This window comes from Pantherophis guttatus, chromosome 3, assembly GCF_059756535.1.
Source record: "Pantherophis guttatus breed Tessera chromosome 3, ASM5975653v1, whole genome shotgun sequence".
NCBI classification, from domain to species: Eukaryota; Metazoa; Chordata; class Lepidosauria; order Squamata; family Colubridae; genus Pantherophis; species Pantherophis guttatus.
In genome coordinates, this window is record NC_142065.1 from 176,834,948 (window position 1) to 176,862,083 (window position 27,136).

General features: G+C 36.6%; 1 protein-coding gene across 1 annotated transcript in view; it reads left to right on the top strand.

The window, feature by feature from the left end:
• Positions 1-22,947: 22,947 nt before the first annotated feature.
• Positions 22,948-27,136, top strand: part of CLVS1 (clavesin 1) — a 34,908-nt gene continuing 30,719 nt past the window's right edge. Inside the window, exon 1 of the mRNA XM_034429843.3 lies at positions 22,948-23,475. Within this exon, the coding sequence (XP_034285734.1) occupies positions 23,087-23,475 (389 nt within the window). The 5' untranslated portion in view covers positions 22,948-23,086. The remainder of the gene's footprint in view (positions 23,476-27,136) is intronic.

The window sequence follows — 27,136 nt, forward strand, 5'->3', positions numbered from 1 at the left end:
TTCCGTAGCAGATGCAAAATGCCTGTTGCATTTAAATGATTTAAGGGGAAAGTATAATTAGACATAATGTATTATGCATATAGGCTAGGCCAGCATCACAAAAATTGCCAGAGATTATTCCTTCCTTCCTTCCTTCCTTCCTTCCTTCCTTCCTTCCTTCCTTCCTTCCTTCCTTCCTTCCTTCCTTCCTTCCTCCCTCCCTCCCTCCCTCCCTCCCTCCCTCCTTCCTTCCTTCCTTCCTTCCTTCCTTCCTCTTATACACAGGAGGAAATCACATGACGAATTTTCTGCACTTCATTGCTGAATTGAGTGGTGGAGTCAGAAAGATTTTCAGAGGACACAAAAAGGAGCTTAAACAAAGTTGACCTAAGATTATAGGATATCCACTCTTAAAACAAAGAGATATAGAATTTACAAAGGGTAGTCCAGAGGTTAAGTACAAAGCTAAAATATTGAAGCTAATATAAAAAGTCAGAGGTGAGATCTATAAGCAGCTGTATGACTATTCCAGCTGGCTGTTGCACAGAAGTCTGTGATTGTGGTATTTTTTTCCCAAGTGAGTTCTAACTGACTTTTATCTCACACACTGCCAATAAAATTGATTGATTCCCCCTCCCCCCTAATTCCATCCTGTTTAGAACAACTATTTGTGGAATGTCAATCACCATAAATGTCAGTTTAAATACTACGATATGCATCAACTCTGAACAGCATTTAGAGTCAAGAAAAAAAATTACTTACCAAGAATGCTCAACGTCATCTGGACAGAACTGAGGAGCTTTGATTTGGCTCTTGTGCCTCCTCTTCAGGTTGAGTTCAGCTTTTGTTGAACACATGAATAAACACAACATGTGATTTTCTTGGCAATAGGAAGGAAATGGCTTGTCACTGTCTTTTTCTAGAATTTGCTTAATGCATTGTAAGCCGCCCTAAGTCTCTGGAGAAGGGCGGCATATAAATCGAACCAATAAATAAATAAATAAATAAATATTTGTTTTTACTTCTACCAGCCTTGGGCTTATTGATACTCCCATTCTAACTAAATTTGAAGCTTTGTGAGATCAGCCAATATAGCCTTGGTGGCGCAGCAGACTAAAGCACTGTTAAGTAACACCAGCTGCCTGCAATTACTACAAGTTCAATCTCACCAGGCTCAAGGTTGACTCAGCCTTCCATCCTTTCGAGGTAGGTAAAATGAGGACCCGGTTTGTGGGGGCAATAAGCTGATTTTGTATAAAAAAGAAGCCCTACTAAGCAGGTATATACAAAAGTATGAAGGCTATTGCTTAACGCATTGTAAGCCACCCTGAGTCTCTGGAAAAGGGCGGCATATAAATCGAACCAATAAATAAATAAATAAATAAATAGCAATGAGACAATTGAATCCTCCTCCTCCTCCTCCTCCTCCTCCTCCTCCTCCTCCTCCTCCTCCTCCTCCTCCTCCTCCTCCTCCTCCTCTTCTTCTTCTTCTTCTTCTTCTTCTTCTTCTTCTTCTTCTTCTTCTTCTTCTTCTTCTTCTTCTTCTTCTTCTTCTTCTTCTTCTTCTTGTATTAAAATAGACATTAGAATTAGAAGCCTCATTCCTCAAAACAATACAGCTTGCTTTTTAAAAATCTATAAAAATATTAAATTGATAACACTTCCCTATGTATTACGTTATGTGCCACCAATTTCAACAATAATTCATTTTGGGTGTGTGTGTGTGCTGTGATTACTTTGTAGAAGAAGGAAGGTATTTTAGCTGTTGTCCATGGTTAGAATGATTTGGCTTCTGACAAAAATTTTCAGATAAAGACAGTTTGGAGTAGTGATTAAGGTCCTTGCCTAGAAACCAAGAGACTATCACATCTAGTCCTACTTTAGGCATAAAAGCTGGCAGGGTGACTTTGGGTCAGTCAGTCCCTCTTAGCCCAACCTACCTCACAGGGTTGTTGTGGGCAAAATAGGAGGAGGAAGGAGTATTAGGTATCTTTGCAGTCTTGGAATATTTATAAAAATAATAAAGGTGTGATGAAAAAAAAATCTAAAAACAATAATCTCCAAAAACCATTTAATTGGCTATCTCCCAATTCTGAGCCCAACAAATCTGCCTGCTGCCAGATAGTGAGGATCCTAGATAACTCAGTGAGGACAGAGTATTGGAAATCATTAGCACTGTGTATATTGATTTTGCTATTTCTTACCTATCCATGCCTCAGCTGTCAATCTTCCTCAAAGCAACAGCCCAATATTATTTACTGGGTGTGAAAATCTCTTTCATTTTGCAGCCATTTCAAACTAAGGCAGGTTGGTGGTTTGCTAGTTAACTGGCAAGTCAAAATTTCTTGAGCTCATATGTTATTACACCTATTGCTAATTTTCTTACTTTTAGTATATTTGCAATTTCTGTTACTTTTACTAATCCTTGTTCTTCAGTCTTGAAGAAAGTGAGAGAAAAGCAGTCATGTGAATTTGTAATACATGCCTCCAGCAGGGCAGTTTACCATTAAGCACAAGTTGCCACTGGATAATTAATCAGATGATGTTCATTTCGGAGGAAATGGCTAAACGTCTCATCTCAAACAAATTGGTTTCCATAGTGCATGAATGAATACCAAACTGATTAAACATTGTTTAATGAAGCATTCTTCAGAACATACTACTGCCCCAAATGCCTCGCTTTTAATTGTTATTTATTTTATATTTTTTGCCAACTAAATTTGAAGGACACATTGGCATATTTCTAATACATAGAAATACTTTTATATTGTATATTCTTTCAACTATACTTTTTTCCAGCAAGCCTATATATGACAAATATTCTGGCGTTTTTATTATGAACCAGAAAACCAGAGGTTTTCTTGAGTAAGACTATATAAGGAAATATCTACTATTTTTTCTCACAATTACAGGTTTCTACAAATACCAGATGGACATGTATAATCAATAAGATTATTGTATTTAATCCACATTCAAATGAAATTCAGTTTTATCCAGTATAATTTGTTCTTCTGTAACAATAATTGCCCATTATCCATTTATGATGTTAGGCATTTTTAAAATTAATTTCTCAGTCCATGAGTCCCAGGCCCCCTAAAAGCATCTGCCATTAAAATATTTTGTTCTATTTTGTATTAACATGTCTAAACTGAGTGTTCATCTTCTTTAAATAATCTTTAGTCTCATCTGGTTTTGTCTAGTGTCCAATAGTCAAAAACCCTTCTTAATCAGATTATCTTTCCAGCCAACCAAAACAATCACAAGTTTCTACAGGAAGGATTAATATATTTAATTATGAATTCTCATTTCATCTGGACCTTTAATCCATTTTTAACTTTCCAAAATCATCACCTTAAAACTCCTTTTGTTGTTTATTAAAATATTTTTTGTTGCATCCTTAAATTTATATGTTATGCTTTTTTTTACAAAGAAGAAGGAAACTGGATAGAATAGAATAGAATAGAATAGAGTAGAGTAGAGTAGAGTAGAGTAGAGTAGAGTAGAGTAGAATAGAATAGAATAGAATAGAATAGAATAGAATAGAATAGAATAGAATAGAATAGAATAACAAAGTTGGAAAGAATCTTGGAGATCTTCTAGTCCTACCCCCTGCTTAGGCAGGAAACCCTATACCATTTCAGACAAATAGTTTTCCAATCTTTTCTTAAAAACTTCCAGTGTTGGAGCATTCACAAATTCTGGAGGCAAGTTGTTCCACTGATTAATTGTTCTAAGATAGAATTCTTGGCTTTTATCCCGTCAAATCAGCCCATTACAAAAACATCTGTTCTTGAGATCTATTCATGACGAACACTGTATGGAGTACATATCGGTTATTTCACCCTCTCTCTTTGATCCTAACAGACTTCTCCAGCCCTATATCCTGAGACCAGCCATAATCTCTGCAGTAGACAGTATCCACTTCAAGCAGGGACATCTGGTTTGTCATGAATACTCATCAGAAGGGTCACTGTCAATTTTTACAAGACGGTTAGAAGAGGCTCCAAGGGCCACATAAATTAGTCTTGCATGTGACTGTAGGGTGACAAGGTGCCCCTCATAGCTCATATTTCACCATAATGCAGTTTCTTTTATTTTGACTTCACACAATGTCTGAATGCAGCAAGTCATAGTTTAAAAACTATGGCACAGGGCATGTTATTAATATAGAGGTAATTATTATTGTGATTATTGTTACGGCAACTAACCAGTACTCAATAAAAGCTTTGATATCAGTGTAATGGTAAAATAATAAACAATAAAGCACAGTACAGTAAAAAGAATTGAACTAATGAAAGATAAATACATTTTGATTGGTTCTGCAGGTTAAATGTAACATTTAAAATGATTGAAATTGAATGTTATGGTAGGACAGTAAAAAAATGTAGATAAAATGAGGCTGAATGGCTGAGAATCTTTAATCAATAAGTGAAAATATTTAAACATATCTCCATCTCAACCTTCTTAGCAAGATATCTGGAACCAGAGAGCTTTGTATTGCTTAATGAGTTCAATGTAAATGAAATAATGGCCTAGCATATTAACTCAGCTATAGTCCAAAATATAGTAAACACAATTCAACACAAATTGTATTAATCTTCAGCTTCTATTGGTAAACAAAGAGAAAAGAATAAGAAGAATCCTCATTGACTTTGACTTTGCTTATCATGATAAAAAAAAATGGATGGAAAAGTTTCTCTGTGGCTTAAATCAGGAGTGAAATGCTCCCGGTTTGGACTGGATCGCCCGATCTGATAGTGATGTCGGCGGGTGGTTCGGAGAACCGGTAGCAAAAATCCCTGCCCCCCCCATGCCCAGCTGAGCCGCGCAATCATCAGAGGCTTTAAAAAAAAATTTAAAAGCATTTTTTCTACAACCCCTTCGGCCGAAAAAATGCTTTTAAAAGTAAAAAAAAAAAGCCTCTGATGATCATGCGGCTCAGCTGGGATCACCAGAGGCTTTTAAAAACATTTTTTCTGCAACCTCTTCAGCCAAAAAGCCCAGCTGAGTTGCCTGATCGTCAGTCTTTTAAAAGCCGAAGAGGTTTTCGGCCGAAGAGGTTGTAGAAAAAATGTTTTTAAAAGAAAAAAAGCCTCTGCCGATCAGGCAACTCAAAAAAAAAAAAGTTGGCCACGCCCACCCAGTCACATTACCCCCCCCACCAAGCCACGCCCACAGAACTGGTAGTAACAAATTTTACATTTCACCACTGGCTTAAATGTTCAAAGAGTCTTTGTTTTTCTCTGCATCAAGACAGCACCTCCATTCATGAAAACAGTTTGTCCATTTTAGGTCTTCTGCACCAGCATGAAAAAGGAGCAGCTACTTTAAATTAATTTCTGGGAATCACTTCTCGAAAATGCCCTCACATAGAAGCCTTAAAAAGAGGCATTGCTTCAGTGGTAAAAGCCAAACTTTTTTACTACCAGTTCTGTAGGTGTGGCTTGGTGGGGGTGGCTTGGTGTGGGTGGCAACGGAAGGATACTGCAAAATCTCCATTCCCACTCCACTCCAGGGGAAGGATACTGCAAAATCGCCATTCCCTCCCTACTCCTGAGGGAAGGATATTGCAAAATCTCCATTCCAACCCCACTCTGGGGCCAGCCAAAGGTGGTATTTGCTGGTTCTCCAAACTACTCAAAATTTCTGCTAACGGTTCTCCAGAACCTGTCAGAACCTGCTGGATTTCACCTCTGCATTGCTTTAATGATCAGCAGAAAGCTGCTTACTTATACCATGTGAAGCACAAAGTACTTTTTCCAAATCATTTTTGATTTATGCAAATAAATCAAAGTATGCATTTTGCAAATGCTTGCTATTTATTATTTCATAGGTTTAGTGTATTGTTTTAAATTTTATTGCTTCAAACCCCTTGACAGAGATTTTTGTCCTTAAATGAAACCGAAAATATTTAAAAGAAATTTCTTTTAAATCTGCAGTAGCCATCTTTAAAGGTTTTGATTTATAGATCAATTATTCATCACCTTGTTTTCCCTCCAGCCATCTCCTAATATCGTTTCTCCAAGATTTACCAAAGATGACAAATGAATCCTAGTCTACAGAAACCTAATTACCTTCCAATGACTGTGATATCTTATATGAATTGATAATCAGATGGGTGGAAAGGTAGATAATTCAGAAGGGAAATTACAGTCCATAAGAACAAGCTAAAATGAAAACAGTTAATAAATAGTACAACAGATGCATACATGCCCTATGTTACTAGGGATTATCCAGCCTTGCACTATTTTTAGATCACTCTTGCTTTTGTCAGTTTTATACTGAAATGAGAAAAATCTAATCCAGGTAGCAAAGTGACCAGTAAAAATTCTTAGTGAAATGCTAATGCCTGAATTAGCAAAATATTTGAACATTAGTATCTCAGGCCAAGCTTGTATTTGTCTAAACCCGTGCCTATAAAAAGGAATAAACTACATTTGTTTAATAAGGGACAGATTATTTCATAACACTGAGCTGCAGTTAATCAAACTGAACTGCTATGTGATTCTAATCTAAAACTGATGTTTATCTTACAGACGCATTCCAAAACAGCAGCTACATTTATCTACTCTAGCTTTGTGGCTCAGCCTCTCATGCTATTATATTAGTTCAGCAATACTAATTTACTAGGCTGTGTGGGTATATTTGTATTGATTTAAAAAATCAGTAAGAAGGAACCATGGCTGTGAAAGTCTAATTTGGAGGGGTGGCTCTTTCCCCAAAACTAAGAATGATTTAGAAAAACTAAAAAGTGCAGTGCCAAATTCTTCCCCTAAACAAATAATCAAATAACAAAAAGGGAAAAAATGAAATGATTAAAGCCTTAAAAGATAAAGGTAAAGGTTCCCTTGACATATGTGCTAGTTGTTCCCAACTCTAGGGGGTGGTGCTCTAGGGAGGCTCCGCCCATCCTCCAGGATGTCATTACGTCCCATTTTTAACCGTCTACACTTGTGTAGAAGAGGCGCGCATGAGCGTAGCAAGCGTGAATGCATGCTCATATTTCTGAAACAGTAGTGAAGGTAAGTGCATTTCATCGCTGGGCTGACAGACAGGATAATCTAAACCAGTGTTGTGCTGGCCAAGGAAATTCTGTGAATTGAAGTCCACACATCTTAAAGTTGCCAAGTTCGTGAAACGTTGATCTAAACAGTCCATTTTTTTTTTCAGGCAAACTCATAGAGTGAAATGTCACACTATTATGGCTTTGGCTTCTTTTCCTGACTGCCTGAAATGAAAAAGCTGAGCAATTTATAAAGATGAAAGCTGCTTGTACCACAGTGTTCCCTCCACCACCATATCTTGGGATCTACTAGTGTGCAGACTGGTCATACTGCCACTCAGGACTCAGGATGATTTAAATCAACTTAATTTTAGAAATTTTACTAAAACCCAGTGGGTACCATCATGTCTGGACAAATGAAGATGACTGCATGGCTGCCTTGAGTTATCTGTAAAATAATAAAAGTGGGATAAAAATTAAATAATTAAAAATAAATCCTAAAAATCTTAATGATTAAAACAACATGTCTAAGATGGAAATGGCAATTGCAAAAACTCCAGTCTCCAACTGAAAATATAGAAAAGGATCTTATTATACCAGGGAGCTAAAAAAATAAAAATAAAAGACCAGCACTAAGTCCAAGATTTATTTATTTATTTATTTGCTTGCTTGCTTGCTTGCTTATTTATTAAGTTTATTTGCCAACCATCTCGTATCCAATGACTCTAGGTGACTCACTGTAGAACAATATATTTGAATGGCAGCTAATGTGAGTGTGAAAGAGATATACTCATATTTAGAATTAGATTGTACATCTTCTTAGACATTGTGCAAGAAATACACTTAGTATACTATATCCTTATTTCCATCAATATAATATTCCTGTTGATGCATGTTATACATTTATTCTAATTAAATGTTGGAAGAACTAAAACACTGGGAAAGAGATTCAGTATTGAACTATCACCTTCATTTCCTGTCCTATTCTGGGTTCATATGCTGTAGTAGCACATTTATTTGTCCCTAGAGCAGGGTAAGCAAAACAAATCATTCCTTAGGAGGGTAAATCAGTATTGCTTTATTGATTTTCTATGATTTATATGTGAAAAACTGGTACACAGATTCTATTCAGCACAGAGGCTACTCAACCTCAATTGTATGAACTGCATGGCTTTTTTTCCAAAAGGGTCATGTCCTCCATCTGTTCATTTCAGTGGCACAAACCTCGGTATAATATTAATCCTTCAACAGCAGAAATTATTTACTGTTCTCCCTGCGCTCAGATAAATTGAAACTGTGCATGTGTATTTACATCTACATAAAGTTTTTCACCCACAATGATTATATGTTTATGATGTTTTCTAAATAAAGCTTCATGAATCTTACAAAGCTCAAACAGTTTTTGGAGATACCACTTCAAAATCTCTCAGCCATAGCCCAAATTGATCATATATATTGCTTTTATAACCAGCAGATGCATATATTTTAAAATTAAAGTATACAATTTTAATTTTAAAATGGAGTTCCCTGGGGCCTTTGCACTTCAGAATGCAGATACATATGTGGGAAGCACCTAGAATGTGGAAAGCTAGCATGTTTTCTGCAGCGTTTAGAAATGAATAGAAAAGCAGCTTACAGACAACTGTATAATCAGATTCCATCCCTCACAATAACTCCATTTGCTGGGACTATTTCCTTCTCTTTCAGAGACAGGTCTTCCTAGAAAAGTCTCCAAATCCTCAGAATAAGCTCTCCTTGCTGCTATCAGAGACCAAAGAACTGTCATAAACACCTGGCTCACACACATTTAGGTGTTCCAATGAATTACCTTTCCAGGTGAGTAAAGTATCGTGTTCCAAAAAAGAAAAAAGACATGAATATTGTTGGATTTAGCCACACGATTAGGAAGTTTCAGAGGAAAAACCATTATTTCTTGACTGTAAGATAAAAGGGTTTATTATTCATTCATTTCTAATCTGCCCAATAGCTGAATGGATTGCAGAATAGAATAGAATAGAATAGAATAGAATAGAATAGAATAGAATAGAATAGAATTTTTTATTTGCCAAGTGTGATTGGACACACAAGGAATTTGTCTTGGTGCACATGCTCTCAGTGTACATAAAAAGAAAAGATATGTTCGTCAAGAATCATAAGGTACAACACTTAATAATAGTCACAGGGTACAAATAAGCAGTCAGGAAACAATCAATATCAATATAAACCATAAGGATACAAGCAACAAAGTTACAGTCATGCAGTCATAAGTGGGAAGAGATGGGTGATAGGAACAATGAGAAGACTAATAGTAATAGTAATGCAGACTTAGTGAATAATTTGACAGTGTCGAGGGAATTATTTGTTTAGCAGAGTGATGGCATTCAGGGAAAAAATGTTCTTGTGTCTAGTTGTCTTGGTGTGTGGTGGTCTATAATGTCGTTCTGAGGTAGGAGTTGAAACAATTTATGTCCAGGATGGGAGGGGTCTGTAAATCATTAAAATTATTGAAAATTACTAAAAGTAGTAAAACATAGTAAATGCCATGAATGCATCCAGAGGATACTTCAACTCAATCTGAGAAAAAAATACATATATGCTTGGGAAGAGAGGTGTCAGAAAGCCATCTCTGTGAGCAGCAAGGTTATATCAGAGCATTAGCTCTTTTCTATTAACGAAAAACCTCAGTGGAGAAAATCCTTCCCATAATCCTTCTGAATCATTTTATCTGGCAAGGACATCCTATTCTTCCTCATCTTTTTATGCTAAATAGAATACAAAAATATCATTCAATCAGAAATTATGAGTCCAGGCAAGTGGGAGGACCATACCAATACAAATGTGAAAGATCCATTTGGGGTAGGGAAGGTGGCAGCATTCAGGCCAGTTCAAAGGAGTTTTATCACTGTCTTCCCTTCCCACCATTCCACATTAGAAGCTGACAAGGCTATGAAAGAATCTCATTCCAGCACTGGAAGGTCAGCAGTTTGCTCCACTGCATTAAAATGCAGCAAACTAAAAGAAGGATTAAGGTTAGGGTCCATGCACAGCCTTTTTATCTTCAAGACTCCTTCCCCCATAATTTGCAGTTACCCCTATTAAGTTTAGGGTGTGGAGTTTCAAGAAAACTAAAGATTCTGGAAAAAGGAAAGAAGAAGCAGGCATAAACACAAATTAAGGAATCACCCAACACAAAACCTGTTCATTTCATTTTCATTTCATTTCATTTTATTAGATTTCTATACCGCCCTACTCCCGAAGGACTCAGGGCGGTGCACAGCCAAACAATAAAAACACATACAATACAAAATTTAAAAATAGAATAAAATCAAATTAAATAATTTTGACCCCGACAAATTTAAAACCCCAAACTTTTAAAACCAATTTAAAATTGAATATATAAATACTAAAAGATATTTAAAATTTTAAAAATCTTTTATAAAAGAGGGGGAAATTTAGGCCAGGCCGGCCTGGTGAAATAGTAAGGTCTTTAAGGCGCGGCGGAAGGTGCGCAGATCCGGGATCCTCCGTATCTCTGGGGGGAGCTCGTTCCAGATAATAGGTGCCCCCACAGAGAAGGCTCTCCCCCTGGGGGCCGCCAGTCGGCATTGTTTGGCTGACGGCACCCGGAGGAGCCCCTCTCTATGGGAGCGTACCGGCCGGTGGGAGGCTATTGGTGGTAGTAGGCGGTCCCGCAAGTACCCGGGTCCTAAGCCATGGAGCGCTTTAAAGGTGGTAACCAAAACCTTGAAGCGCACCCGGAAGACCACCGGGAGCCAGTGCAGCTCGCACAGGAGAGGTGTTACATGGGAACGCCATGTCGCTCCCATAACCACCCGCGTGGCCGCACTCTGCGCCAGTTGGAGCCTCCGGGTGCTCCTCAAGGGGAGCCCCATGTAGAGAGCGTTGCAATAGTTCAGGCGGGAGGTGACAAGGGCATGAGTGACCGTGCGTAACGAGTCCCGATCCAGAAAGGGACGCAACTGGCGAATCAGGTGAACCTGATGAAAAATCCTCCCGGTCACGGCCGTCAAATGCTCTTCTAAAGACAGCCGTGAATCCAGGAGGATGCCCAAGTTGTGAACCCTCTTCGTGGGGGCCAATGATTCACCCCCAATAGTCAGTGATGGCGTCAACTGACTATATCGGGACGTCGGAAACCACAGCCACTCAGTCTTGGATGGGTTGAGCCTGAGCCTGTTCCTCCCCATCCAGATCCGTACGGCCTCCAGGCACCGGGACATCACTTCAAGGGCATCGTTGGGGTGATCCGGGGTGGAGATGTACAGCTGGGTGTCGTCAGCGTACTGATGGTACTCCACCCCGAAACCATGGATGATCTCGCCCAGCGGCTTCACATAAATGTTGAACAGGAGAGGCGAGAGGACCGACCCTTGCGGCACCCCACATATGAGGGGCCTCAGGGTCGACCTCTGTCCCCCTGTCAACACAGACTGCGACCGGTCAGAGAGAAAGGAGGAGAACCACCGCAACACAGTGCCTCCCACCCCCAACTCTTCCAACCGGTGCAGCATGATACCATGGTCGATGGTATCAAAAGCCGCTGAGAGATCTAACTGTTCAAGGATTTTACACCTTCCTCATGAATGAAACCAAGGGATGTCAATCAGACTTCTACTGTTACTCTAAATCCAAAATTAAACTTCCAAATTATTGAATATCACAGAAGATGTACAGTAATTATCATACTGGAATGTCATCCACTATATGTCGGTACAACATCTAACGTAAAGGGTTTCTTCAACTCATAGTTATTCTAAGGGAAGGATATATGGTGTACGGTACATATGCATCAAGCAATGGAAATAATGTTTACTGCTTTATTTCCAGTCAGATGATCAAAGTATTTTCCCCCCTTCATACTATAATCAGAACTTATTTTCTGAAATGAAAACATGTGTTTCAGATAATGTTAAGTCTTATAAAATATGAGTTCAAGAATTTTATATGCAGTACAATGTCTACATATCTTCCAATGAACATTTCATGTTTATAATTCCACAGCAACAAGAAGAAAAATGTTTGAGGCTATAGAATTAGGTTTGAAAATTCTAAATGCATAATTCTAGATGTTCGAATTATTTATTAAAAGAGTAGATACTTCAAAAGTAATTCAGGATTGCTTTGAATCTTGTGTAAACACAACATCAATTTACTCTTTATTAAAGTGGTTATGAGATTTTTCAAGCTTCCCTGACAGACTGAAAAAAGATATAATTGCTTTAAACATTTCATTGAAAACATTTTTAATACTACTTCATTAAGGCAGCATCATCTTTTTTCATGCTGTGGTAGAAGCCTGAGAAAACTTGAGTTCTTATGAATAGCAAAAAGATGTTTGCTTGTTGTTGCTGTTGTTAGTTGCGAAGTCATGTCCGACCCATCACAACCCCATGGACAACATTCCTCCATGCCTTCCTGTCCTCTACCACCCTCTGGAGTCCATTTAAGCTCACACCTACTGCTTCAGTGACTCCAGCCATCTCATTCTCTGTCGTCCCCTTCTTCTTTTGCCCTCAATCTTTCCCAGCATTAGGCTCTTCTCCAGTGTGTCCTTCCTTCTCCTTAGGTGGCCAAAATATTTGAGTTTCATCTTTAGGATCTGACCTTCTAAAGAGGAGTCAGGGTTGATCTCCTCTAGGACTGACCAGTTTGATTGCCTTGCAGTCCAAGGGACTCGCAGGAGTCTTCTCCAGCACCATAGTTCAAAGGTCTCAATTCTTTGGTGCTCAGCCTTTCTTACGGTCCAACTTTCACAGCCATACATTGCAACTGGGAAAACCAAAGCCTTGACTATACGCACTTTTGTTGGCAGGGTGATGTCTCTGCTTTTTAGTATGCTTCTAGATTTGCCATAGCTTTTCTCCCCAGGATCAAGCGTCTTTTAATTTCTTGGCTGCAGTCCCCATCTGCGGTGATCTTGGAGCCCAGGTAAATAAAATCTGTCACTACCTCCATTTCTTCCCCATCTATTTGCCAGGAATGTTTGCTTGTACCTATATGAAATCTAACAAAATTTTTGAAGCATGGATTACCATTATTTATTTCACTACAACAAACTGACAACAAAATGAAACATTTCCTTTTCTGCTTCAGAAGAAGCCAGTGCCTTATTATCATTTGCTTTAGTGTCTTATAGTATGTAAAAGAAAAGAAGATGACTAAACTCCCAAAAATCTCTGTAGACATTATCTTCAAATAAGCGTAGTCTTTCAAACTAGACTTCTTAAGATCATAACATTTGTTTTTCCAAACAAATATTTTCCTAAACATAACTACCCCCAACTCACTGGTGTTAACTGCCAAATCCAGTCTAAACATCTGGCCAATGTATTCTGTATATATTTGACCATATTCAAAATTGTCTACCTGCATCTTCTCTCAAAGAATGATGTATTCATGTAATAAGGTGATGTCAAATGCCATCTGTATAGTAAGTAACTCATCTAAGATTTCAAGAGAAAAATTATGAGAGCAGAATTTGGCAGAGTACATCAACGTTAAGAAAATAAAACAAAAATCTGTAGTATTATAATTGATGCTTAAGTACTTTATTTCATATGAGTATTTTATAGTATACTAGTATATAGCAAGCTACTTAAAAAGAGCAAAGAAACTGTTTGCAGGATTCTGTATGCAGATATTTCTACTAAAGGTTGGATTTTTTTGCACAATATCAATTGGTATCTAAACTAGAAATTCTGCCCCATATGCAGAATTTTCATTATGACATTGTGATATGTATTTGGTCATCTGTCAAGTTTGCCCTGCTTGTAGACTCCATGGTTGGTAGTCAGCAGTATCTTAATACATCAGAAGAAATATAGAGTGATCGTCCTGTTGTAGGGATATGTTATTTATTTATTAATCAAATTTATACCAATTAACCATCAATCTCACAAAAAGTGATCATGGGTAATCAATAAAAAACAATAAAAATCTCTCTACATAGAACCGATCCCTGGTGCCCAAAAGATTGGGGGCCACTGGTCTAGAGAACCAAGGACTGGCATACCAATTTCATATGTACTACATATTTCAATAATGAATTAAATACTAGATATCATAGCAAATTATGATGTATTAACATAATGATACTCAACCAGGTTCATTCCTCCTCCTCCTCCACCTCAATGTTTTTTTAATCTTATGCTTGTTTAAGCAGTCATACTACCTGTATCTTATCATAATGTGTGAATCTAATTGTTGTTCTGCTATCTAAGTTGAGATTTGGGCCAATCGGATTGTATGAAGAAATTGTGTCTGGGTGATAACCTGGAAGTTCGTCACTGAGAAAAAAGGAAGATGCTTCATGGAGATTTAAATTTTTGCCAGCATGCTGAATTTCAATGACCTTTTAAATAGCTGGTGCTGAGCAAAATACATCCTTTGGGAACACACAGTTGCTATGCAGATGGTGGTTTTTCCAGCTTTATTAGTGTTCTTCCTAACATGTAGCCATAAGAAAAAGAGATGGTATTTCTTTTCTCAGGATCATATCTCCAACTGCCTTAGCTTTCACAATAAACACACGCAAACACTCAGCATTGCAGCATCAGTCTCTTTTGCATAAGGACTCCATTCTTTTCTTTTTTCTAACATATTCCTATATCGTTCTCAGCATGTCCTATCATGAAAAGCATTTCTGGAATCATCTGTCACACAGGCGGGATCTTATTGTCATGTGTGCATTGTGTTCTTCTGCTATAAGACTGAATTGAAGACAGAAGGTTTTTAGGACCCGGGGGGGATGACTGCTACCGTGTGGAGAAGCACACACACTCATCCTATCCAAAAATGCATAGCCCTGTGGAGGCAGAGCTTGTTCATTCACAGTTCTTTAGAGAGATCTTCTGTTGAGGCTGCAAAGACCAAAAGCTGTCTTACAGCCATCCCTATCTATGAGCCAAGAACCTCATCCAGGGTGGAGCTTTACGGCACTCTAAAGGTATTTGAGATACATCTTTTCTGTGCTTGCAGTAGCTTTTGTTTTTTCCCGTTTCTCTCTCTCTCTCTCTTTTTGTTGCAATGCCATGGCTGCGGCGTTTCAGCACTATCTTATGTGGACAGCTCTTGTCTGCAACCCATCTGTTCTTAAGCTTTTCCTTCCCCCGCTATCTAACTCTTCTTCCTGGACTTCCGTGGCTTCCCCCCCCCTTTTAAACTCCCACAGAGGTTAAATTCGAGTATCTTTAAATTCTCAGGGGGGGAGCAGAAAAAATAACTACACGTGTACATGCATGCACATGTATCTACTAATATTTCTAGGAGCCTTAAGTAAGGAAGTTCAGTTGAAGGTTAGAATTTAGAAAAGAAAGGTCAAAGTATAGGAGAGTTAGAATAGTGTGTGGGTGGGTGTGTTGAATGGATGATGTGTCTCTCAGCGAGGAAATGGCACAATTGTAAAGATCAGGAGGCAAAAGCTGCTCTTAAATAATTTGCTGTCTGCTTCCATAACCCTTAAATTTGAAGAGATGCTTAAAAACCCCCAAAAAGAATTGAAATAACTTCTAAATGAGAAATTATTATCAATAAAGAGGAGAGTGAATTTCTTCTGCCAAAATCACATTTTTCTTTAATGTAGAAAGTAATGGTTTATTTTTTCCCTTTATGAGGTATAAAAGTCAAGATTTTTGTAAATATAACTAAATGTAATGAAATCATACAATTATTTTACAATATATTTCTAATACTGTCAATCTTTTCTTGGGCTTTTTTTTTTTTTTTGAGGAAAATGGATGAAAACAATAATCCAAAGTTAAAGAACAGATGGCTGCTCTTTGTTCTTAAATGCAGTTGGTTTATATTTGGAAGGGACAGACAAATATGAGACACACATGGAGAGAGAAGTTCCCTGTGGTTACATGATATAATGAGACAATAACACAGATTGTCCTAGTACATTAAAAGTTAGTGCAGTGCCAACAAGTAAAATGATGTTATGTAACAGCATGATGTCATGCAGAGCAGACACACGTATGCGTTTTCTCTTTCAGCTTGTAACAGGGTATCACTAAACAAATTCTTTTCCTGGTTTGATTTCAGTGATTCAGCTCTTGTGGTGCCTTTCATTTTTAATGATATTATACTAGGTATATTAATAATTTTCCTGTTTTGTTGACTCATCCCTGTTCTGAAAATCAAGAGCCAAACAATCAAATGCAAGAGAAAATTTTTAAAAGAGAGAAAGAATGCTTTCTAATCATTTGTCATTGTATGGATAATTTTAAGAAATTGTTTTCCTTTGGCTCTTTAATCTTTTTAAAATTAGATTAGCAATAACATATTGATGTAATTAAGCATAGTTTGTCAATTCAAAACAGCAGAATTGGGCCTTCAAAACTATCACTGATGTCGTGATAGTAATTGAGACATGAATTTTATACATGGTACAGAATCTTTTGAGGGGGGATATTTGTTGTCTTTATTGACAAACAATGTATAACTGATGACTTCTAAACCAAAAAAAGCCTAGCCTGACATTTCCATAAACAGCTTCATATCAGTGTAGTATATGTGATATAGTGATTTAAAACCAGCATGGTATGGTGATTTAGGAAGGGCCAGATTTAAACCATAGGTCATTGGGTTACTTTGAGCCAATCACTCTTTTTCAACCCAACATTCCATCTTGTGCTCATGAAGGAAAAGTGGGATAAAAACTGAACAAAGAAACCAATAACACATCCTATCTGCCATAATGGCAACATTGAGCCATTGTAGTGCAGTGGTTAGAGTGCAGTACTGCAGGCTAGTTCTGCCGGCTGCCTGCAATTTGGCAGTTCAAATCTCACCAGGTTCAAGGTTGACTAATCCTTCCATCCTTCCGAGTTGGGTAAAATGATGACCCAAATTGATGGGGCCAATATGCTGACTCTGTAAACCTCTTATAGAGGGCTGTAAAGCACTATAAAGCAGTATATGTCTATTGCTATTTAGTTGAATAGTTCCACTTAAACAGTGAGTCACTGGTGTAATTTATTGCAATAGACATAGGCCTGAACTTATAATAATGGTAAATATCAGTTATTGCTACATAAATCTATCTCTCTATCTCTATCTCTATCTCTATCTCTATCTCTATCTCTATCTCTATCTCTATCTCTATCTCTATCTCTATCTCTATCTCTATCTCTTTCTCTATCTCTATCTCTATCTCTATCTCTATCTCTATCTCTATCTCTATCTCTACCTCTACCTCTACCTCTATCTCTAATCTACAGTATATCTATGCCTATGTCATCTATACCTATATCTATACTTATATACACTAGTGGTTAAGGCACCAGGATAGAAAGTGGGGGACTATGAGTTCAAGTCCCACCATAGACATAAAAGCCAGCTGGGTGCCTGGGCCAGTCATTCTCTCTCAGTCCAACTCACCTCACAGAGTGGTTTTTGTGGGGAAAATAGGAGGAAGAAGATTGTTCTGCCTTGAGTTATTTGTACAAAAATATAAAATAAAGGCAGGATATAAAGAAATAAGATTGTAAAATGCAAGTATTATAATTGGTGTAATAGTAATCATTACATCAAACATTTGCGAATACATCATCAAATATTATGCTAGAATTGCAAAATAGAGATCACAGCTTTTCAAACCTAATGATCTCCAGATCATTTGACTACAATTTAGGTCATTTCTAGCTTAGGGAGGCCTTCCCTAACATTGAAGTCACAAAGAAAAATAACAAAGCACTAAAAGCATAAACTGCATTAATATTTCACACAAAGCAATGATGGACAGGTAAGCCTTTGAAAAATGCATTTTGTTTTTTTCAGCCAACCATTCATAACATAATTTTTGAAGCATTTTTGTGAATAGTGTTGTATTAGAAGTAATTTTTACCTGACACATATACTTCTTAAATTAGAATTCTAGCCCTAGTTTATTTCAGTGATCTCAATTATAATAAATAGATGGAATCTTGCAGACAGCTTAAAATAAATAGAAATTAGAAGAATGGTGAAAAATAAAGAAGAGTAGAATATAAACTTCATCCCTTCAGTATTTTTTTTAATAAATCAGTTATTTGATTAAATAATTCTATGGTTAGAGATAAATCATAGAGCCATGGTGGGGCAGTGTTTAGAATGCAGTATTGCAGGCTAATTATGCTGACTGCCAACAGATCAATTCTCACTGGCTGAAGGTTGACTCAGCCTTATGAGGTTGGTAAAATGAGGACCCAGATTGTTGGGGGCAATATGCTGACTATGTAAACGGCTTAGAGAGGGCTGTAAAGCACTATGAAGCAGTATATAAGTTTAAGTGTTATTGATATTGCTAAATATGTTAATTTTGTGTAGACTTGTGAGTGAGTACACTATTATGTTGGAAAGTTGTATTTGAATTATTATTATTATTTGGTTCTGCACCAAATTTGTAGATTATACAGGTTATATTATATAGGAAAATAAAACTGGTCCTAACTGATACAAACAACATTTCAACAGTTGTTTATTTAAGAGCCTAGGTGGCACAGTGGTTAGAATGCAGTATTATAGACTGACTCTGCCCACTGCCAGGAGTTTGATCCTGACCAGCTCATGTTTGATTGAGATATATATATAGATATATAGATATAGATATATAGATATAGATATATATCCCTGTCTTAATATTAGTTTTTTCATTTCTTTTTGTAAACACAGTTACTGATTTTTGTAGAATTGGTAACGATAATATTTATTCAATTCCAGTTAAATACTGTAATATCGTCTCACAAGTAATCCTTTACTAGTATTTACTACATAATAATATTTTAAAAAGAAACTGAAGACTTGCTTTTGGCTGTGCAAGAGCAAACTATTCAAACTAATGCAATCAAGGCCAAAAATTGAAACTTTAAGTGACTCAAAGTACATATTGTGCAAAGAGGCAGAACAAAGAGTAGATCATATATTCAGCTCATGATAGAATATCACACAAACTAATTATATTTAGTTTGTAATTACTACAAACTATACAATAAAGCACATCTGCCAAAATGATTCACTGGAACATCTGTAAAAATTATCATGTACTAGTAATGAAAAATTGGTGGGTACATATAGTTGAAAGAGTAGTAAAAAATGAACATGTGCAAAATATTATGGGATTTCTGAATGTAGATTGATATAGTCTTGGCTCATAACACACCAGATATAATTGGCTTAAAAGAAGAAAGTATAGATAATTGATGTGGCAATACCTGGAGATAGTAGAAAGGTAGATAAAGGATTGGAGAAGAACACAAGGTATCAAGGTGTAAAAATTGAAATTGAAAAATTATGGCATAAACTAAAATCTTGGATGGCACTTAGAAAATCTACCCATTGATAAAATTTCCATCTGTCAATTTCAAAAGATCACACTACTTGAATCAGCTCATTTTGATACCTTATGACATCCTAGGTTTGATGGTTTCACACTAAAGACCTGGCAGTTGTATGTTCAGATTTTGTAAACAGGTTATAACAACAGGATAGGAGTCTAAAGCTTTGTTAGGTTAATTAACGTGTAGCAGTTTATATTGTTAATGATAAATGTTAATTGTTAAAGCTGAATATTAAATACTTTTTGGTTTAATTGCTTTATAGCATTCGAGAATTTTTATGAATGAAACAACTAGTAGGCATAGTTCAGCCACTAAATGAACGTATTACAATAGCCAATAGCATTTTATATTTAGTAATACTATTAGGAAACTTCAAAGGAATATTGATTATTCTGGCTGCCTACATGTTGCCTTAAGGCCAAATGTTAGAATGAAAGAAGGGATGTAAAAATGAATGATGTATAGTACTGTAGGTATTTACTTTTTAGTGATTTTATATGTGTTCATGTAAAATGGGACATTTCACCAAAACAGTAAACCTGACATTTCATTTACTTATGTGAAAAGATTTAACTTCATGATCTGCTAGCACAAGTCAGCCTATTTGGTACCACACATACAGCTGGAAATATTACCAGCTGCCATCTATTGAACACACCTTCCTCTTTTTTCATTCTTTCTTTTCACCAGCTCAATTGGTAAAGCCTGACATTTCCTGTGAGTGACTTACTATGGTCTATTGAATACAATCAAAAGCTGGTTAGCATAGCACAGCATTCACTCATGGATTTCTACATCTAGGCTTACCTCTAGGCATATAAGTGCAATAAACAAACAAATAAATAATGATTTAGCAGGGCTAACTCAGGGAAGGCATGTGTGTTGACCTTTTTGGATAGCTGAGTAGATGATAAGATCCTCAGAGTTCAGCTTTAATAATGACTAAGATGGAATATAAGTAAAACTTTTACTAAAGTCTGTCTGTCTTTACTCTTCTATGGATAAGACCCTTATAAAGAAGAACTTTGTACTTTTAAATCTTATTAGCCTCAAACAAGAATATCAGTTATCTCTGGATCTGGACTCACCTTTGTGTTTATCAGGGGAGACTCACTTGGCTTCCTCAAGAAGGAACTGTAGAAGAGGAAGTCATTCTTGATGCAGTCTCACTGCTTCTTGCCCTGAATTGTTGTTTTTTGGAAGCACTCGGGATTTTTTGCCATCTTGAGAGTTCTAGGTTCAATTTCTGCAGGCAGAGGATCCTTTGCCTGACTAGTATTACCCTAAAATTCTACCTATAATCAAATATTGCATCATACTTCAGGGGAAAAAAAATTAAGCAATTCCTTTCTGTGAAGTGAGATGAATGGATGAGAGAGTAAGAAAGAGTTCAAGAATGTGACTGTGCCATTTGCATATTCAAGAGTCAATGGCAATTGGATTGATGATCATCTGCTCAGACATCCTATTTGTTTTGGATAAATGCATGGTTCAGCATACGTTCTTCATGTGTAACACAAAAGGGAATGGATTTAAAAATGTGACTGGTTTAGTTTAGTTTAGTTTGTTTAGTTTATTTGATTTGTATACCGCCCTACTCCCGAAGGACTCAGGGCGGTGAACAGCCAACAATAAAATACATAGATACACAAAATTTAAAAACCAGATAAAATCAAATTAAATCATTTTGGCCCAGACAGATTAAAACACCCCAATAATTTAAAAACAGATTAAAATTTAGATATTTAAAAAGGGAAGAGATTAGGCCAAACCCGCCTGATGGAATAAAAAGGTCTTCACAGCGCGGCGGAAGGTGCGCAGATCCGGGATCCTCCGTATCTCCGGGGGGAGCTCATTCCAGATAGTAGGTGCCCCCACAGAGAAGGCTCTCCCCCTTAATTGTTTATGATGAAAGTCTGAGACAATTAATGAGAATACAAGGATGAAAAGAAGTTCTGAATTTTGGACAGGGGATTTTATAGTAGTTCAAGAATAAATCTAAAAGAAAAATGGACCTGAAAAAAAAACAAGGAAGTGAAAGTAACTAGAATGAAAATGGAATTATTTCTCTTCCAGTAATCATTCCACTTTCACTATAGTCTCTCCTCTCCTCTTGTCTCCTCCCCTCCCTTTATCCTCTTTCACTCTACCATGGATATGTGGATTATGGATATTTATATCTATATCAATATAGATATAAACAAATTATTTGAGTCCTATATATGTTTCATATAAGGGACATGGTGGCTCAGTGGCTAAGACGCTGAGCTTTCAATCGAAAGGTCGGCAGTTCAGCAGTTCGAATCCCTAGTGCTGTGTAATGGGGTGAGCTCCCATTACTTGTCCCAGCTTCTGCCAACCTAGCAGTTCAGAAGGACATAAAAAATGCAAGTAGAAAAATAGGGACTATCTTTGGTGGGGAGGTAACAGTGTTCCGTGTGCCTTTGGTGTGCCGGCTACATGACCATGGAGATGTCTTCGGACAGCACTGGCTCTTTGGCTTTGAAATGGAGATGAGCACCGCCCCCTAGAGTTAGGAACAACTACACATATGTGCAAGGGCAACCTTTACCTTACCTTATATATGTTGCAGTTCACACATATATAAAGATACATAGAAATTTGTTTCAAGAGAAGGGACTGATTCCTTTGGCACTCTGCATTGGAATATGTGGAAAGTTGTGGGACATGTGGAGTCCAGAAATCTCTCCAGAAGGAACTGACTAAATCACCTCAGTGTGTTAATGATTAGGTAATTTGCATGTCTTCAATAGAAATCTTTGCTAATCTTGCTTCAGAGTTTCGCCAAAAACAATTATGTAGATTGCAATGCCATGCTTGTGTGATTCTCTAGAATAGTTTTCTTCAGATGTGTTCAGATAACGTTTTGTGGCTATCTGAATAGATCAAGGAATGCAATTCATCCACCTTAGTCTATGGAGAGGTGGAAGAAGGAAGGGAGGATAGGTTCCTGAGCTCAAAGGCTATTTTGTGGATGTGGCTGTTAAAAATTATTCCTACTTGAAGAAGACTGGTTTGTACACTGCCCAAGGGATATATGTGAAAGTGCATGTATATCTATGTTTTGCATAAATTCACATGTTTGAAAGAACAATCTCTTGTTGGGGATTAGTAAGAACTGTTTTAATATTGAAAACTGTTCTGAGTAAAATTCTTTGGAAATTATGGTCTCAATGAGAATGAAGTTCCATTTAGCAAGACGAAAGCAGGTTTTATTTACAAAAAGTGTTATTTCTCAGAGTACATACATCACACTCCCAGTCTTCCATTTTTAACTTTATTCTTGTTAAATAAGGAGCAGTAGCATAATACTAAATATTAAATCAATGTAATATCTACAATGTTGATGGTTCAGTGCAATTATATTTTCATCATGATGTATGTGAGGCACAGAACTGATGGCAATGTATTATTCCATTCAAAATAGTTCAATTTTAAACAGGTCTATACTGGCAATAAAAAGGGAGATAGAAAGTTTTGAAATGTGCTTATTCAATTTGTTTATTCACATGTAATTAGTGATTTTGATCTATATATTTGTTTTACAGAGAATGCAAATTTGTACCTTGGATGGATATCTGGGGATATGAATGGAATTACCTCTGAATTCCCCCCCCCCACTCAGTATAATGCAAGAGGTAAATGCACTTGAATGGATCACCACATACTCCTAGTTGAATGGGGCCATTGCACATTCTGACCATATTTCTAAAGCTAAGGATTTGGAAAAGCAGCTTTTGAAGACATGACCCATTTGCATACTGGTCTCAGTCCAGAAATCATAGAGAAAGCCCGTCTGGAACTTAATGAAAACCCAGATGTTTTGCACCAGGATATTCAGCAAGTAAGGGACATGATCATCACAAGACCTGACATTGGATTCTTGCGTACAGATGATGCCTTCATCCTGAGATTTCTCCGAGCCAGAAAGTTTCATCAAACAGATGCCTTCAGATTATTGGCTCAGTATTTCCAATACCGGCAGCTGAATCTGGATATGTTTAAAAATTTCAAAGCTGATGATCCAGGGATCAAACGAGCTCTGATTGATGGATTCCCAGGAGTGCTAGAAAACCGTGATCACTATGGCAGAAAGATACTTTTGCTCTTTGCAGCCAGTTGGGATCAGAGTAGGTAAATGTAGATAGCATCCTTATCTTTTTTTAAATACAATATTCATTAGCAAATGATTTATTATATAATTGACAATCCAAATATTTTGTATTATGAAGCATATTCAAATGTTGAATTGTTTTGCCAATTATTTGACTGATCTAATATTTAAAATGATAAATGAAGAATGTGCTTAAATCTTGCTTCTGATGTGTATTTACTATTTCACATGCATAATTCAGATTTCAACACAATGTTTATAGGAAATATTGCCTAGTAAAATTAAAGTACTGTTTTATTGGAATTGGGAAGATATATTTTCAAAAACAAGTCCTTTTGTAACCATATTTACATTGATATATAGTTTTTAATGTCATAATACATCTGACTACGATTGACTATAATACTGGTGATTCTATATGACTAAAAGAAGTTTGAATAACCCAAGTATTGAGAGGGAAATTCTTTTTTGCTATAATCAATCTTTCCATAATAGTAGGTCCAATAACTTCTACTTTATTAACCCAAGATGTCAAATACTTAACCATTTGAAATTGTATAGTGACTGGGATAGAACGAGCAAAGCATTACTGTTATTTGAAAAGGAAGGAAGGAAGGAAGGAAGGAAGGAAGGAAGGAAGGAAGGAAGGAAGGAAGGAGAACAATATTTTTAAACTTTCTGAATGTCAATAGGTGTTTAGAAATGTGGTTACCCACAAATTCTATTAAAATGAAGTTATTTTACTGTTGCAAGTTTTCATTAATAGTAAAAACAAAGTTTGCAAAATCCCATGCCGTTTTAAGTTCTATATTTTATTATTAAATACATGATGTCATACATAATGCCAAGACTTCTACCTGAAGTGTAAACAAAAACATTTGCAACACATTGAATCTTTAATTTAGATCAATTATATTTTGATTAAAACACTACCTTTAATATCTTTTAGTCCACGGGTGTCAAACGTGTTGTGTCACGCTGCTGTCACATGATGTTTCGTGACGTTTTTCCCCTTAGCAGAGCTGGGGTGGGCATGGCCTGCATGTGATGCATCTGGGCTGCGGGCTGCCAGTTTGACACCCCTGTTTTAGTCTATAGGATTAATAAAAAAAATAGTGGTACCGGAAAAAAATAAGCTTTAAACAAAACACTATACTGATACCTATGAAAATAAAAAGGAAGGAATGAAGATGCTTATTACGTGTAAAGTTTATTTAGTTAATCCAGATCAATGGTCTTTTTTTCCTGTTTGATGAATCACTTCAAAATAGGAAACAAGGATCTGTGGGAAATAGTGAGAAAATATAATTTCCATTTCTATCTTTTGCTGCCAGGATTAAAACAATTCCATTCTCACTTTTGTACAGCTTTCATAAATTTCAGTGGCAAACACAGACATTAATTTTTCCTCTTGCCAAGTAGCAGAGACATCATAAATGAGAAGTTTATAAGAACAGCAAGAAAAATGTTAGCAGACTCCAGAAGTTAAAGTCACATGAAAATAGCTCTGTAATCAAGTATTACAAAGGCTTAACCACACAACCCTTTCTGATACAAATTAGTAGGAAACCATTCATTCTTTAAGGAATACATTAGTACATGGGTGTCAAACTCATGGCATCATGGTGCTGTCACGTGACATTTCATGATGTTTTTCCATTCACAGAGCTGGGGAGGGTGAGGCCTGTGCACGATGCATCCGGCCCTCTGGCCACTAGCTTGACATCCCTTCAATTAGTGTTTCTCAAACTACACAACTTTAAGATGTGTGGATTTTATTCCTAGAATTTCCCAATCAGCATCATCAGAAGTCCCCATATTTTAAAGCTGCCAAGGCTGGGAAACACTGAGTTAGATAATAGACAAGTGATTCAAGCTAAATGGATCCACATTCAATGAATTTATTGGTTTTTCCAAATTGATTTCTGGTAGGTATGTGCTTTTGAAAAATCTGAAAATATCAAGTTATTAGAAAATTAACAGAAATATCTTTTGAGGTTTTTTTAAGAAACAAAGAAGAGAGGGGTGCATTTGTGCATTATATCTTCTAAGTATGAAAAATATCTATGAGTTCCTAACAGATAAGCTCTGGGAAAAGGAAGTTGGTGATAAATAAATTCATGAAATTACTTTCTGGAGAGATAAAAAGTGGCTTCATGCTTGGTTTTGTTAGGCTACAAGATGAATTAGTTCTAACTCTGTCATGATTTGTAGCTTTTCAACTAAAGGGATCCAGAAAGCTAAGACAAACAGTCATTGGGAAATGTGATGAGATCTCAAGGTAGGAAAGTGGTCTGAAGTAGAGATATCTGTCTTGAGGATATTCCTGGATCTTGTTTGGTCATTACATTTGATAGTGATTGCAATGACTGAGGCCATCTCTGTTCAGTTTTAATTGATTTATAGTGTGAGTATCTTACCAGTAGTAATTTCATGTCTTAATTATTGTATTGCACTCTATATCTCTTGAAGATGATGCAGAGGCTTTAAATGATGCAGAATAATCATGTCCAATTACTGAGCAATGTGTACAATTAACCACATCAATTCCCCATAATCTCCAAAAACTATTTCCTCCTGAAACTACTGCAAACTATATTATGGATGATTAGCTTGGAGTCCAAGTATTCAATGGAACAGTTTTTCCAATGTGTACTAACTCAGCTTTTAAGATAATCGTTTGAAGGCTTGGTTATGGTGCCACTAAATGGACACAATCTGAGTGACTGCTTTTTAAATTTTTTTGTGACGTATTCTTGGATTTTTGAGAACTATAATCTAGTTATAGCCTATTGGCTAGCAATATTTGGGGGAAGACTTCCAAAACCATAAGGAATAATTAAGTTGTTCTGGTTGAGGCAGGAATCATTGCAATTCCTTAAGAATAGCCTAAATCCTTTCTGGTAGAGAATAATTTTTATTATAATAAAGTGTAGTTTAGCACTTCCTCCACTTTTTAATGGCTGGGCATAACTATATGGGTATGTAAAACTCCTCCTTTAATGACCACTCATTCAGTGACTATTCAGACTGATAACAGTGCAACAAGTGGAATTTATGACTGGTTCTTGTATTTACATTTGTGGCAGTCGCATAATTGTGATTCAGGCACTCAGCACCCAACTCTCAATTATGACATTGCAGTGGCCCACAGTCATGTGATCCTCATTTGTGACCTTCTTTACAAGTTTCCTACAAGCAAAGTCAATGATGAAGCTGGCTGGAGATTGCAAACCACATGATGTCCTTGTTTAATAATCCATAGTGATTTGTTTAATGACAGCACCTGGAACTATTGGAATCTCCATTTCTAAATGGTGCAGTCACATGACATATTTAAAAACTGACTCACTTAGAGATGGAAATTCTGGTCCCAATTACCACTGTTAAGGGAGGGCTACCTAAATTTATTATTTGATTTTTTTTTACAAATATCATGTGTTACCAATTAAATAAGATTAACTTTACTGATTAAAAAGAAAGGTCGGGATTTTTAGAATAAAATGCAAAGCATTACAAATTATGATGTTAAAATAATTAGTGATGAAAAATGCAAGCATCTATAATACTATTATGGATAGTGAACTTCTGTTATACTTCTGTTCTTATGAACATTATTAAATCCTGAATTACTTGTAACCTGGAAAAAAAACTTGCCTTTTCCAGTCAGAAAATTAATTA